This window comes from Pezoporus wallicus, unplaced genomic scaffold (genome assembly GCF_028554395.1).
Source record: "Pezoporus wallicus isolate ANWC-B61680 ecotype Strahan unplaced genomic scaffold, APGP_CSIRO_Pwel_v1 contig_3486, whole genome shotgun sequence".
Classification (NCBI taxonomy): domain Eukaryota; kingdom Metazoa; phylum Chordata; class Aves; order Psittaciformes; family Psittacidae; genus Pezoporus; species Pezoporus wallicus.
The window spans coordinates 4,072,922-4,086,667 of NW_026642292.1; the positions used below are offsets into that span (position 1 = coordinate 4,072,922).

Genomic DNA, 13,746 nt, shown 5'->3' on the forward strand with positions numbered 1-13,746 from the left:
CCATCACACACACCCCAACCTCAAAAAACACATTCCCTCACACATGGATCCTTCCCATGCATGCAAACAACCCCTTTCCCCTTACAGCATCCCTCTGATAGCCAGCCGGCCATGTTCCCAACCCAGCCTCATAACTCCTTACAAAGGTGCATGGAATTAACAAATGTCACCAAAGAACCTGGGCCGTAAGGCTGAGGGAAGACACATCTCCAGGGCGTTCCAATGCACCTGCAATTTAATTCCCTCATCACCAAAACTAGCCTTCAGATCAAAGATACAAGTGGGACACTCCACATAGAGGATGAGAATGACCGCCTCAGTCTTTGCACAGGGGATGACTTCATGCCATCTAGGGGTTCGATTACAAAGTCTTGCCAATGTTATGTATTTGCACTGATCTCTTGTGAGACCCCACCTGGAGCACTGTGTGCAGTTCTGGTGTCCTCAACATAAGAAGGACATGGACATGCTGAAGCAAGTCCAGAGGAGGACCACAAGGACGATCAGGGGCTGGAGCATCTCCTGTATGAAGACAGGCTGAGAAAGTCTGGGCTGTTCAGCCTGGAGAAGGCTGCATGAAGACCTCATAGCAGCCTTCCAGTATCTAAGGGAGCCCACAGGGATGCTGGAGAGGGACTCTGCATCAGGGACTGCAGCAATAGGACAAAGGGCAATGAGTTAAAACTTAAACAGGGGAAGTTTAGATTGGATATAGGGAAGTTTTTTACTGTGAGGGTGGTGAGGCACTGGAATGGGTTGCCCAGAGAGTGGTAAATGCTCTGTCCCTGGCAGTGTTTAAAGGCCAGGTTGGACAGAGCCTTGGGCGACATGGTCTAGTGTGAGGTGTCCCTGCCCATGACAGAGGGGTTGGAACTAGATGATCTTAAGGCCCTTTCCAACCCTAACTATTCTGTGGTTCTATGATCATACACACAAGGAAAGCCTGAATGTCTGTCAGACCCTGACAAACACCTCACATATACCTACAGGTCTCTTGCAATAAATCAGGTAATTCTTTTTGAACTGTCTACAGGAGCACAAGCAACAGGAAAGACAATGTTAACTGTCAAGGATAAATAGCTTTTCTTTGTTAGTTGCCTGGAAAGTGCCATAATAAGGTCACATGCCACATGCACTTTTGTCAAGTAAATACACCTACCTTCATATACTTTTAACATTTCCAAAACCTCAGCATAATTTACAATTGAGAATGCAATGTCATACATTGTCATAACGTGGTGACAGTTAGGGACATTGAAGTTGCAAGCAAGAGCTTGAGGCAAAAAGTGGGAAGAATGTCAACCCCAGAGAGAGCAGAGCAGAAAGAGTACACTGTTCTTCCATAATGGAGCAAATGTGCTCCTGAACATACCTTTTTGGTGAAAAAGACTGGGGGCTTTAAATGATCAGAACTTGTTGGTACTTACATATTATTTGGGCAAGATTTTTATGTATGTTCCCAAATGCAAAAGCTGAACTGTCCACCAAAACATGTTGGTGTTCAAAACACAGATTCCACCACCTCCTGACAACAGTGTTCTCTCTCAGATCATGCTGCTCAGTCTGTTTCACATTAACTAACCACTTGCTGTGGTTTGCTTTCCCACTTAAGCTTTGTCAGTTATTCACCTCCAGAAGGTTTCTTCTACCTTAGTTTCTGCAGATAGTCTCCTTTTCAAGGAACATTGCCATGATCAGCTTTTTAGTTTGTTTTTTTTCTTTTTTTTTTTCCTCAGAAATCCAGTTCACCATTTTTGTGATGGCACTTTGCCAGTATTTCTCAGGCCACCTTCCTACCAACACTTTCATACTACCACTATAATCAGAATTTTATCTCTCCCTTTGAAGAATGACTGGCCTGAATTCCATCGCTCCTGCATTAAAGTAGAAACTCTATGTTCTTCTTTATCTGTAGTCAGGCCCTTTCTTATCAGACAGATGTAGAATTCTAATTTGGCTTCCCCATTAAGGCAGAAATTTCCAGGCTACTTGTCAGATCATGTCTGCAGTTTTGAAGGTGCTAGTTGGATGTTGCTTTCCTCATGGAAGCAACTACCCTGTGTGTCTTTGGATCCTCAAGATCCAGCAAAGTTTCTTTTAGGACCTACTACAACACAGATTACAGACATGTTGGGTCACTCAGATTCTCAGGTGGGTCTGGAAATATGGATTAATTTACCTTCATCAACATGACAACTCCTTTGAAACAGTGAGCTCTCTGTACAGGGAAGCAGGGACTCAAATGACATTGCAGCATGCAACAGAGGACACACAATTTTTCTGTCATGTAATACATCTTCTAAAATGTGTGGGATCTACGTTCTGCCCAATACACAAACACTGTGAGATTTTATACAGTATGTAGGTGCCTTGTGTTTATCCAATATTGACCATGGTGCAGAAAGAAAGAAGTATGGCGAGTCTCAAATTTCCTCTTCTCCAGACAGCTGCCTGAGACTCTCCTGACTGAGGAAACACAAATCTCCAAAACCAGGCCTGATGGACTAGTTCTGACTGCTGTCAATTAAGGAGCTGTAAGTCAAACAGCCCTACTGCTTCCAAGCAGCCACATAACACAGTCTATACTGATTTCAGAGAATATATGATGTCAAAAAGGGATCAATTAAAGATCTATGCAAGCCTTGGCTTTTTGCAAAGAACAACCTGTCTCTGCTAGCCCTGTTCATCATGTCCACAGACAGTTTAAAGTAGTATATCTCATTTTAATAAATACCCTCCGATGACTTCTGCATGTCTTAAATGCCTAGCAGAAAAAAATGGATTTCCATTTCATCCACAAACTGTCCTTCATGGTCACTGACCTGTCTTTACTAGGGAAAGTGCTATTGAGACAGAGAAAGTTCTTGGGGGGCTTCAAATATTCTCTATCATAGCATGTAAAGCTGCAGCTCATATTGTTAAGCAGCTATTAGGAATTTTTTCCCTAAAATAATGGTCAGCTAGCTAGTCAGCTTACATGGGCAGCTATGAAAGCTGTCATATTGCAGCATTTGGCTTAACCTGTCTCAGGAGTTACTGCATCAGAACAGTGAAGAAGCAGACAATAATCTGATTCTCTGAGCAAGGAGTTACCAAGGTAGAATGCCCTCACAACCCATAGTTAAGAGGGAGATGCCCCTCCAGTATTCCTAAGCATCTCTCAGTTTGCTGTTACCCTGTGCTACATACTGTCAGACATGTTCCCACATCCATCTCCATCACTCCTACAGTTCTTTTGTTGCCTTCAGGTGGATCCAGGAGCACTCAAAGCATGGCATAAATGTATGGAAAAGCTTTGAATAGTATTATTTTCAATGGGATTGTCTCTAATCCACATCAAAGTAGCCAAGCAGGAAGGATATGACTAGAAAGGCTGGGAAACATGGCTGACTAGAAGTGCTGTTTCAGTAGATGTCATCAAAAGGCTAGCAGATAAGCTCAGAAAGCTGAAAATAACTGCCCTGCTGGCCGGCCACTCAGGGTGCACAGGAGTAGAGGCAGTGCAAGACCTTGGGGATCTCCAGGCCATGCACTGCTGGGGCTCACACTAGGGAAGTTGGCCTAATTAGGGAACAAAAGTTCAGCTGCATTTTTGAGATTCCTCCTGGAGAATCTGGCCACCTTCCAGCTAAGCAGTCCCCAGGAACAGGCTGGGAGTCCAGCATTTCTACAAGCAACAGAAGACCACTGGGGAAAAAGAAACAATCCCTGTAAAATGGAAGCAGGTAAAAAAGCCGATGCTTTCTTGGATGCTGGTTCACTTTGGTGGTGGGTGTTTATTTGCAGAATGCAAGAATCCAAACAGCTGACAGAAACTCTGGGATATGGAGGGAGAAATTCAGCTCAGCCCAGGACAAGCATGCAAAAGGGAGGGCATTCACAATGTGCAACAGCTACAGGAAATTCTGCCTCACGAGAACCCTCCCAGGTTCTTGGAGATTCCAGTTGCTTCAAGAGCTATCTACTCCACTCCAAACTGTATGCCTAAGAAGGCAAAACCCTGGCAATGCGCAGTAAACAAAATGCCCCTGGTGAGGGCTCTTCTACAAATTGAAGATCACAGGGGAGAACAGGACACTAGAGAAAAACAACTCTGTCAGACCATAAGGTCTTCGGGAATAGGAAATTTTTTTCCTAATCATGCACCAACGCTCTCTAGATCTTACTGCAATGTAAGCTGTAAATACAAAAACGGCTATTTTACAATTCTTAATTACAATTACACATGACTTTTTCAGTCAAGAACTCTCTGAACTAGAGTGGCTGGACAGTGCCTAAATGACTGTGATTATTTTTACACAAATAAGGTCCCCCAGAAAGCACCCAGCTGAGTGTAGCCAGTGCTGGGCTCCTCAGTCTCATATTCCTAAGTTTCCAGGGATGTGGGGAAGAGTACTTGGAGGGTGGCTGCTCTGCAGATCCAAACCAGACCAGACAATGGAATGAGAGTGTGGAGCTGGGTGCCAACCACTGTGTGAGGGTAAGAACTGGGTCAGGAAAATACCAGTTTGATTAAAGGTGCTGATCATATCAAGCCCCAGGCCATGTCTACACCACAGGTGCAGACACACCTGCAAACAGGATCCATGTGAGTCAGCTTGAGTCTGGAAACAATCTAGCTTAAGGTACTTATGGTAACCAAACTGGTATCTCCCCAGGCAGAGTGCAGGTTGCTTCTCACCAGGGGGTCTCTGCATCCTTCTGTGCTATATTTTAGGATGCAAATACACTCACTCAAGCAACCCCAGTGAACTGGGCAACCCAGCAATTTAAGCCCACAGTTGGCTTCATACTTTAGGTTCTTACATTTTTTGTATAGTTCTTCCAACAAACATTCCATTGAAAACAATTGTTCCTGACATGTCTTAACCTAAAAAGCATCTTCCCATTTTCCCACCAAAATTGTTTTAAAAGTACTGGGAACTAGAACTACAGAAGGACTTGGGTGCTAGCTCTGAAAAGGTCAGACCATCAAATCCTCTTTCCAGCTGTTGCCTTAAAGCATGTTGTCACTCAATCTTTTGAGTGATACAGAGCCACAGAGGTCTGCATTCACCTATCAGTCACAAATCAGGTGCTCTCACTGCTTCAGTCCATGAAGGACCAAAGCACAACTACAGAACAAGGCACCGGCTAGATTCATCAGGACTGGAACAGATGTCTTCCCACTCAACTGTTGTTTTGCTTCAGTCAGAAAGTCCTTCCCTGCAGCCCCAAAGTTCTTTCAGTTCCATTTGCAAAGCAAAGCGGCTTCAGAAGAAAGGACTGAGAGCCTTCTCTGACCCAGAACAGCTCATAGCTTTGTCATTACATATAATATTCTCCAGGGATGTGGTATAAACATTAGTTGATACATCTCCCAGTAGGAGGAAAAGGACAACAAAATCGGTATCTTGCAGCTCGGAAAGGAGATGGACTGTTTAATCTTTATGTATAAAGCATGTGGCTTCAACATCCAAATGAACACCTCCATCCCTGGAAGTCCCTGAATGCAAAGAAAAACCTTGCTCCACTGCTGAAGGCAACCAAACACACAACAGGGATCAGGATCACTCACTGCTAGCAGAGGGACATGCGCTCCCAGAGCTCTCAGAATGGGGCAGATCTCCATGGAAGGCCAGGGTTTCAGACACACTCCAGTTCCCAGCCACTTTTTATCACCCTAATAGATCCCCAGACCCATCGTGAGATTGTCCACACACTACACAGGCACCTAATACAGACTCCGGATTTTGCTACGAGTGTAAGGGATCAAAAGCCCCCTGTGGATCTGTGTTTAGGGAATCCCCACAGTTCTTCTGCATAAAGCTCTAGTCCTCCTTTCAGACAGGGATTAAAGAAAAATAGAGGAGGGACTTCTCCAAGGCCCCAGAGCAAATCCGTGGCAAAGCCAGGAAGAGTATCCAGCAAAATTCTGGCTCACAGCCATGTTCATACTACTCCTGCCTATTTTGCCTCTGCAAATTAACTGAGATATTAGGATACACCCTTTATTATACCACTGATCAGCCTTAAAGCCTTTTGGCTACATGTCCCAGGCAGCCTTGGAAGGTGCAGCCAAATGAGTGATTCACCTGGCAAAAGTTCAGATCCAAAATGAGTGGGCTGCCAGTCTCCAAGCAGGCAATGGCTGGAGGGCAGGACTTAAGCAGGTACGTTCACATCAAAAGTCCAGATGGGGCTGTTTGCTGGTATTCAGGCAGCCACAGAATATCGTCAGCACAGCAAGAGGAAAGGGACCAAATCCATGAAGAGTTCAGACTGTAACACTCCGCGCAGCCCAAAGGGAGTTCAGAGAAGGGTTACATGAGCCGTCAGGGGGACAAAAGGGCCAACTTTGGACAAATGATTCAAGAAGCCAAGTATTTCGGCTTGGCCAGGCAATGACTAAAGGAGGGATATACTGCAGCAAGTTTTGGATCACACTTTATAATGTAAAGTTCCACTAATAACTGGTTTGGAAAAGACAATACAACTAACAGAAGTTTGTAAGCATATAGTATTTTAAGTTATAAAAAGCTTACTGATCAGTAAGATTTCTGAACACTCAGTTAACCATTTTGTTACCCTTCACAGGCATTAAAAAATGCAAAAATACTATAAAGTGAGACCATGAGCATAAGCCTGAATACGGGTGCAGGAATTATCCAGACAAGAGGGGTTTCAAAGCAGGGATCACTTCATACCAAGGAAAAATCTCCTTGCCAGGCACCATTGTGTAACATCCCTGAAGCAACAATAATTGCTCATGTGGAAGAGTCACACTGGTTTAGTTGTTTTAATGAAATTTAGCAGCCAGGAGCAAGAAGATGCCTGTGGCATGTGACCAGCCACCATTTAGTACAGCAGACCTTGGGAATCAATGATTTAGGGCACTGTATGGAGGTGGAATTAGTTCCAGTGAAATGACTGTAAGGACTGGTTCAGGGGGGTGGGGGTGGGTTTAGATCAATTATCAGGAAAAATTTCTATTGGATAACCAGTCCCCAAAACTATACCCATCAGTGGAAGGCCTCTTTACCCGATAAATGGAAAAGTGCTCTGGGCATAGTCTTTAACTATCCATCACTGACAAATAAACCCAGTGGATCTCTCCTACAATATCATCTCTAGCACTACCAAGAGAAAACTGAGCTAATCTGAATAGTCTTAACTCCTTGTGATGAGCATACTCTTCTGAGGCCAGAATTAATGAGATGGGTGATACGTGTTTCTTTTCAGGGCTTTAAATTTCACAAATGAATCTACTATGCTACCAGTATTGGCTGGTGCTTCAACAAAAGGAATTAAGAGTAAGGGAGAGGATGCTTTAATCGTCTAATATACACAGACAGCAACTCTAGCCCAGAAAAACTGGACAACACCAATTCCATGGTCAGCAACAGTGCAAGACAACTGGTCCAAAGATTTTTAACAGAAACGCATGCTTGTTCTCAGGTTGTTCTGAATGGCACCACCCTGGCTTCTAATGCCAAATGAATGCCAAGATGTATTTTAACTTTGCTGCAGGGTAAGAAAGAGCATGTATCTTCCTTTTCTCTGTGTAACAGGAGCCTGGTAAGAAGCACTATGCCATCCTTTTAATCACAGATATTAGCATTCCAGTGGAAAAAAAAAAGGAAAGATTAAGAAGATACAAAGGCACACATCCTTGTTACTACTGGCTGGCCTCCTCCTCTGGGGAACCAGCAAGACTTCATAATCCCTGAAGACAAATTTTCATTTGTATGAGCAAGCTGACGCTACTGGACAGCAAATCTAGACTCAGTAAGGTTTTGTACTCTATTAGTTAATTGTTGCCCTGACTTTTAAATGAAAATAGTTATCATTACAATGGCCATGTATATATCTGTGACCTCAGAACAAGATGCAGTAGCTGGTAAGAACAGCTGTTCCAAAGATAACAGATGTCAGCAATTGGAACAAAGGGTGCAGGAAAGGCACTGTGTCTGACGCAGTGTCTTATTCTTTGTCTTATTCTCCAATACAAGAGTCCCCTCTTAAGGTAATCTCCAGACACATGAATAGATGAGTCCTACTAATCCCCTTCAGAGGAGCCAGGATCTACCTAGAAAACCTCTAGTCTTACATGGTCAACCTTTTCTTCAGAGTCTTCATCCTAAAAGGATCAGGAAGGGAAAAAGAGAGAAAGAAGTTAGAACTACAGAAGCCTGCACAAAATAGCTCGAAGATTGGTATGAATGGCTGTCATAGAATCATAAAATAGTTAGGGTTGGAAAGGACCTTAAGGTCATCTAGTTCCAACCCCCCTGCCATGGGCAGGGACAGCTCACACTAAACCATATTACCCAAGGCTTTGTCCAACCTGGCCTTGAACACCGGCCAGGGATGGAGCATTCACAACTTCCCTGGGCAACCCATTCCAGTGCCTCACCGCCCTAGCAGTAAAGGATTTCTTCCTTATATCCAATCTAAACTTGCCTTGTTTAAGTTTTAGCCCGTTACCCCTTGTCCTATCACTACAGTCCCTAATGAAGAGTCCCTCCCCAGCATCCCTGTAGCTCCCCTTCAGATACTGGAAGGCTGCTATGAGGTCTCCACACAGCCTTCTCTTCTCCAGGCTGAACAGCCCCAACTTCCTCAGCCTGTCTTCATACGGGAGGTGCTCCAGTCCCCTGATCATCCTCGTGGCCCTCCTCTGGACTTGTTCCAACAGTTCCATGTCCTTTTTATGTTGAGGACACCAGAACTGTACACAGTACTGTCCTGCAGTACATGCTTTGCAACCTAACCCACCTGAACAAAGTACAAAGTTGATCCCACCATTGTAAGGTTTTTATATCCACGGTCATTTATGCATATACTAATTTCAATACAAAACAAAGCAGGGCTGACTGCAGTGGCAGGGAAGTCTACCAGCAGTCAGACCTTGAAAAGCACACTACAACCAACCAAATGAGAGGGAGAACAGACTTAGTTACATCGCCCCATAGCATCAAAAACCCCAAATTATTCAGGTGCGTAGGACACTAGAAAAATTTCTATGGATAGGCTCTGCAATCATGACAGAGACCAGAAATTATGCTGGACTGGTCATAATAGGTGTTATATACTGTAGCAGGCTGCAGCCTGTTTTCCAGAAGCTACTGTTTCTCAAGGCAACCTTAGATCCTCCACTGGAAGCAGAAGCTGTGGCAGTCAGCATAAGACAGGCATAGCTGACAACAGTGTTAGCTTTAGTAGATGAACTTTAGCTAACCCTATAGTGTAAGGGAATAGCTTTGTTAATGGGGTAGATGAGTAATTCAAGGAAAGCAGCTTGTCTTTCTGAGGAGCAGACTGCCAACACCAGCAGTAGTGATAACCACTTGCTAGGCACCACATGCAAGGAAGCAATTAAGAACCTGGTAATCTCTATACTATCCTAGAAATGACAGTGTTCAGAATCACGCAGGGAGACAATCTAGGGTATCTCATGACCCTGCACCAGGAGTACACGCAGGATGGCTAGAAACACTACACTAACCCACCTGACTTCTCTTCTGGAGTGCATCATCTCTCCTGTGGAACAGGGAAACCATGTGATTAATAAATTACATATACCTGATTAAAGTGGTTTGGTATCTGAGTCCGCTTAATGTCTGTGCTGTCATCTGATCTCATGGTCATACCACGAGAGGAGCAGAGGGAGGCTACATGCACGTTGAGGCAGCTCGGGTACAGAGTGTCCGTATCAGCGAGCAGCATAAATGAAATCAGATTTGCCGAACTGGTAAAATCTGTTCGAAGGGTGTGTCTGTCAGCCAGAGACCCACTTGTTCCCACATGAGAGAAGAAAGGCTTCTGCAGGGCCCAACTTGACCCAAGCTTCTCTGGATGTAGGGAGCCCAAGTGGTACAGGACTGCACTAGCACGGAAAGAAATCCAGCTAGACAACACACTTTGGAAAAACATTTAAATAACCACTTTTTTGAGCTATTTTCCACATTAATTTCACCTGAGCAATTGATTTGTAGCTGTTCTCTTGGATTAGATAACTGAGTCCTATTTAAATGATGCCTGGATGTCAGTCTACAGAATCACTGCCAGAGTGTTTGTAAGCTGGATGGTGGAAGTCCGAATCACTGGTTTGCAAAATTCACCTGTGGGAACTTTCTTCCAATATGCAGTGGAGGTGGCCCCAGCTTTTGTCTACCTACATTAATCTATCGTAAGGTATTTTGTACAGCACAAAAATGCTTTTCAGTACCACCCAAGGACCACAAGTACATAGGCAAGCTTACAAATATTAAGTAGGACAACAAGAGAACATATTTTCAGAAGCGAAAGCACAGAGCCTTTCCCCAGGCTGTGGTGAAACACAGGGAAGATAACCAGCAGGGAACTTGGATGATTACGGAGTAAACCCCAATAAAAAGTGAAACTGATCCTGCCCTACCTGTGTGGAGATATTCTCAACATACCCTGGAAAACCCTCAACCTTTAGGCTGACATATTGCCTACTGAAGCAGTCTCCACTCAAAGGATCTACAAAGTGCTGCCAGACAGACACTGACAACTTCATATTGAGATTGCAAGAGGCAGAAAGCAGGGAAGTCTTGAACAAGATTGCAGGTGAGTCCTGTTTCTCTAGTCTAAAGAGAAAACAGTCTATGGAAGCAGGATAATATTACAATATTTTTGCATACTGACTTTTTATGGAACATCAAACAGTTCCCTCTTGCTGTGACACAGAAAAGGAAAAATTTGCTGAAACATCTTTACAAAAAAGGCTTTTCCACTCAGCTTTCCAAATCAATCTCCTCAAGAGCTCCAAACCTGGCCAGCTTTTTGGCAGATGTCATCAAGCCAGCATTCAGGATGTCATATGCAGTGATGTTAGAGCCAGGAAAGAGGTTTGACTTTTATTCTACAAAAGTGTCCAGGAGTCCTGGTAGGATGGGACAGCAAAGATCTTCAACAGATCTCATTATATGAATTGCCCCTCACATTATACAAACAACATGCCCAGCTTGAGTATGTCCCATTTTGTCAGAAACTTGATAGCATCAAGATGAGTAAAAAGTAACACATCAAGCCAGGGGATGGGAAAGGCCTCCCAGCGGAAAAATTACCCCTCTGAAAATGAATGTTTGAAATGCGGAGTTCTGGCATGTAGCAAGCAGATTTATCTCTAGGAATTCCCATTTACAGCATATTCCCTTGGGTGCCCAAGAAGTGCTGCTGATTTGCCAAGGAGCTCTAAAGGCCAGGAACATGTTCAGCATTTGCTGCAGGAGGACGATGACTGCACCAATTCCACCAAATAATCATGTTCCTGCTTGCCTCATGAAATAACACATAGCTGCAGTGTTGTTTGTCAGTACTTGTACTTCGGCAAAGGCAGGAATCCTCTGCATCTCAGATGGTAGACTCAGAGCGCTGCGACCCTTACTGAGCACCTTAAGGAGCTAGAGGTCTGAATCGGAAGAGGATTCAGATACTTCCACACAAGAACGGGAATTATCAAATAGAGATTTGATAATTACAGCTACACCGCTGTAGTTCAGGGACTTATTGTGGGAGATGTATACACACAACAGGCACTGAAAAGTTACTAAAATACTGTACTGTTTTCATGGACCTCGGAGGAAAGTGCGTTGGGCTACAAGGCACACGAGATCGCAGTTATGCTCTAGGAAAGGAGGTTTTAACAACACTTTCATGAGAAAAGACACACAGCTGAGAAGATGTACCATTGATTAGAATCTCTTTTGGGAATACAGAGTCCAGGTCAAGGAGAGATCAGCAGTAATCAGATAAGACCTGTGCTCCAAGTCAGATGATTTGCCTATTCACTTCAAAACAAAGATCTTTTTAATTATGTTAAATGAGTTTTTCACCCCTCAAAGTAAATTCCCTTTTAATAAGTTCAAACGTTGAAACATGGATAGACAGGTACTTTCTGCTTCCTTCAAGGAAGCTGCTCTGACTGGAAAAACGCTTCCTGGACTGTTCAGTGTCATGAAAAAAAAACAGAACAATAGCACAAACAGTATGTTCATACCAGAAATTTGAGCTGGGTGGATTGACAAGGAATTAAAAAAAATAAAAAATGTCAAGGTAAATCTTACAATAGTTTTAACACTTTGGAACTATTGTGGGCAGAATCACCATCCTGACTGCGAAACTGCACGTGAAGGTATGAATGTAGCAAAGGTTTAAGACAAACCCCTTGGTCTTCAAAATCCGCAATAAGAATAAAACCTCCTGTGCTGAAATAAATTCCATGGGGCCTCTTCCACTACTGCCAGGTCCAGAAAAATTATTTTTTTTATTTATTTTGCATTTCTTTTGGGAAGGTTCCTTGAAAAGGTTTCAAGATGACCAGATGACTGAATGAGACATCCATTATCACAGCTGAACCCACCACTTGATGGCAAGCCAAGGCCAAGCTTCCAGGAAAGTAAAAGGTGATTGCCAATGTAAGGAGAAGGAAAAAACCAATATTAGTCCTATTAAATGCTCGCTTTGGTATCAAATCTGATCGTGTAGGAGAAGCCTCCAATTCTGGAGCAAAGGCTGAGGATTATTTATAGAGGATTTTGTCTCTTCTGCAGTAGCTCCAAGGTTTGCAGTTAACAAAAACATTTAGCAACAAAGAACTGTCTGAAGGGAGACTATTGACACAAACAGTTCTTCCTGTGGTTAAGATCTAGTAATAACATATTTGAATCTTGTAAGGCGTGGAAGGCCTCACCCTTCTGCTGCTGAAAAGCTCACTGCTTTTGAAGATTGTAACTATTTTTTAGTCCTCTCCGGGGGTGCCCAAGGACTGGAGCCTTTATGATCTCTTACAAGCTATTATAATGGCTATGAAGCAACAACTGCAGTAAGTTACAGTCAGCCCTGGGCTTTTTCTAACCAGGGAATCAGTCCTTGAATTAGGACAGCCAGTTCCAGTAAGAGAACAATCTGACAGTGAGCCACCCTAATCTGGAGGCTAACCAACGATTACACCCACTTAAACCAGCTGGTTTCTTTAAAACTTTCTTTACCCACAGGGCCTATGGCTATTTCCATTTCTTAAATTACACCTTCTACAAATTCCCTCATGGAATCCCTCCTGAACTCCTACAGCATACCCAAAGAGGGGAGAATAGATAGGTGGGAGATGATTCTCTATTACACCTATCAAAAGAAAACACCATACTTTCTCCAGAACAAAAACCAAATCCCACAACTGTTCTATGATGTATTATTGTAAGCTAAGCCTATGATGCATTATTGTAAGCTAAGCCATAACAGCGTGTTTTCAATAGCATCACAGGGGCTCCAAGAGATATTCCCCCACAAAACTGCTTTGGCACAGATGGCTGGGACACAACTGCTACTGAATAGTAGTCAGGAATTGGAGTTTTGCAATGGCACAGAGGACCAGGGAGTAGCCACTCCCAAGACAGAAGGTCCCAGGGTTCTGAGCACAGTAGCCTGAAGCACAGTTAGTGCCAGGGTGGCCAGCAGGGCAAAGTGGGTCTGTAATTTAAAGACAACTTCATTTAAACAAATACGACTGTCGATAAGGTACAAGTCTGATGACCCTTTTGTCCATCTAAAGGTATCAGGGAGCAAAATCCATTTCTCCACAGGTGCTGCTTCCAGTAGGAGATATCTCTGGAGAAGCTGTCCTAACATGAGAGCAAACTTTCACGTAGAACTTCACCATTCTGCAGCACAAAGCAAGAAAGTGAATGGAAAGGGTTCACATATCACGTTTCTAGGTATGAGGGGGAGCTGTCTCACTCT

At 43.6% G+C, this 13,746-nt stretch overlaps 1 protein-coding gene across 2 annotated transcripts in view; it reads right to left on the minus strand.

Moving 5' to 3' along the window:
* IFT43 (intraflagellar transport 43) overlaps positions 1-13,746 on the minus strand; it is a 46,510-nt gene that overhangs the window by 31,409 nt on the left and 1,355 nt on the right. The window contains exon 3 of one of the 2 annotated variants that reach the window (XM_057428539.1): positions 8,090-8,119. The exons of the other annotated variant lie outside the window; for it this stretch is intronic. Coding sequence (XP_057284522.1) covers positions 8,090-8,119 — 30 coding nt within the window. The remainder of the gene's footprint in view (positions 1-8,089; positions 8,120-13,746) is intronic. 2 annotated transcript variants of the gene reach the window in all.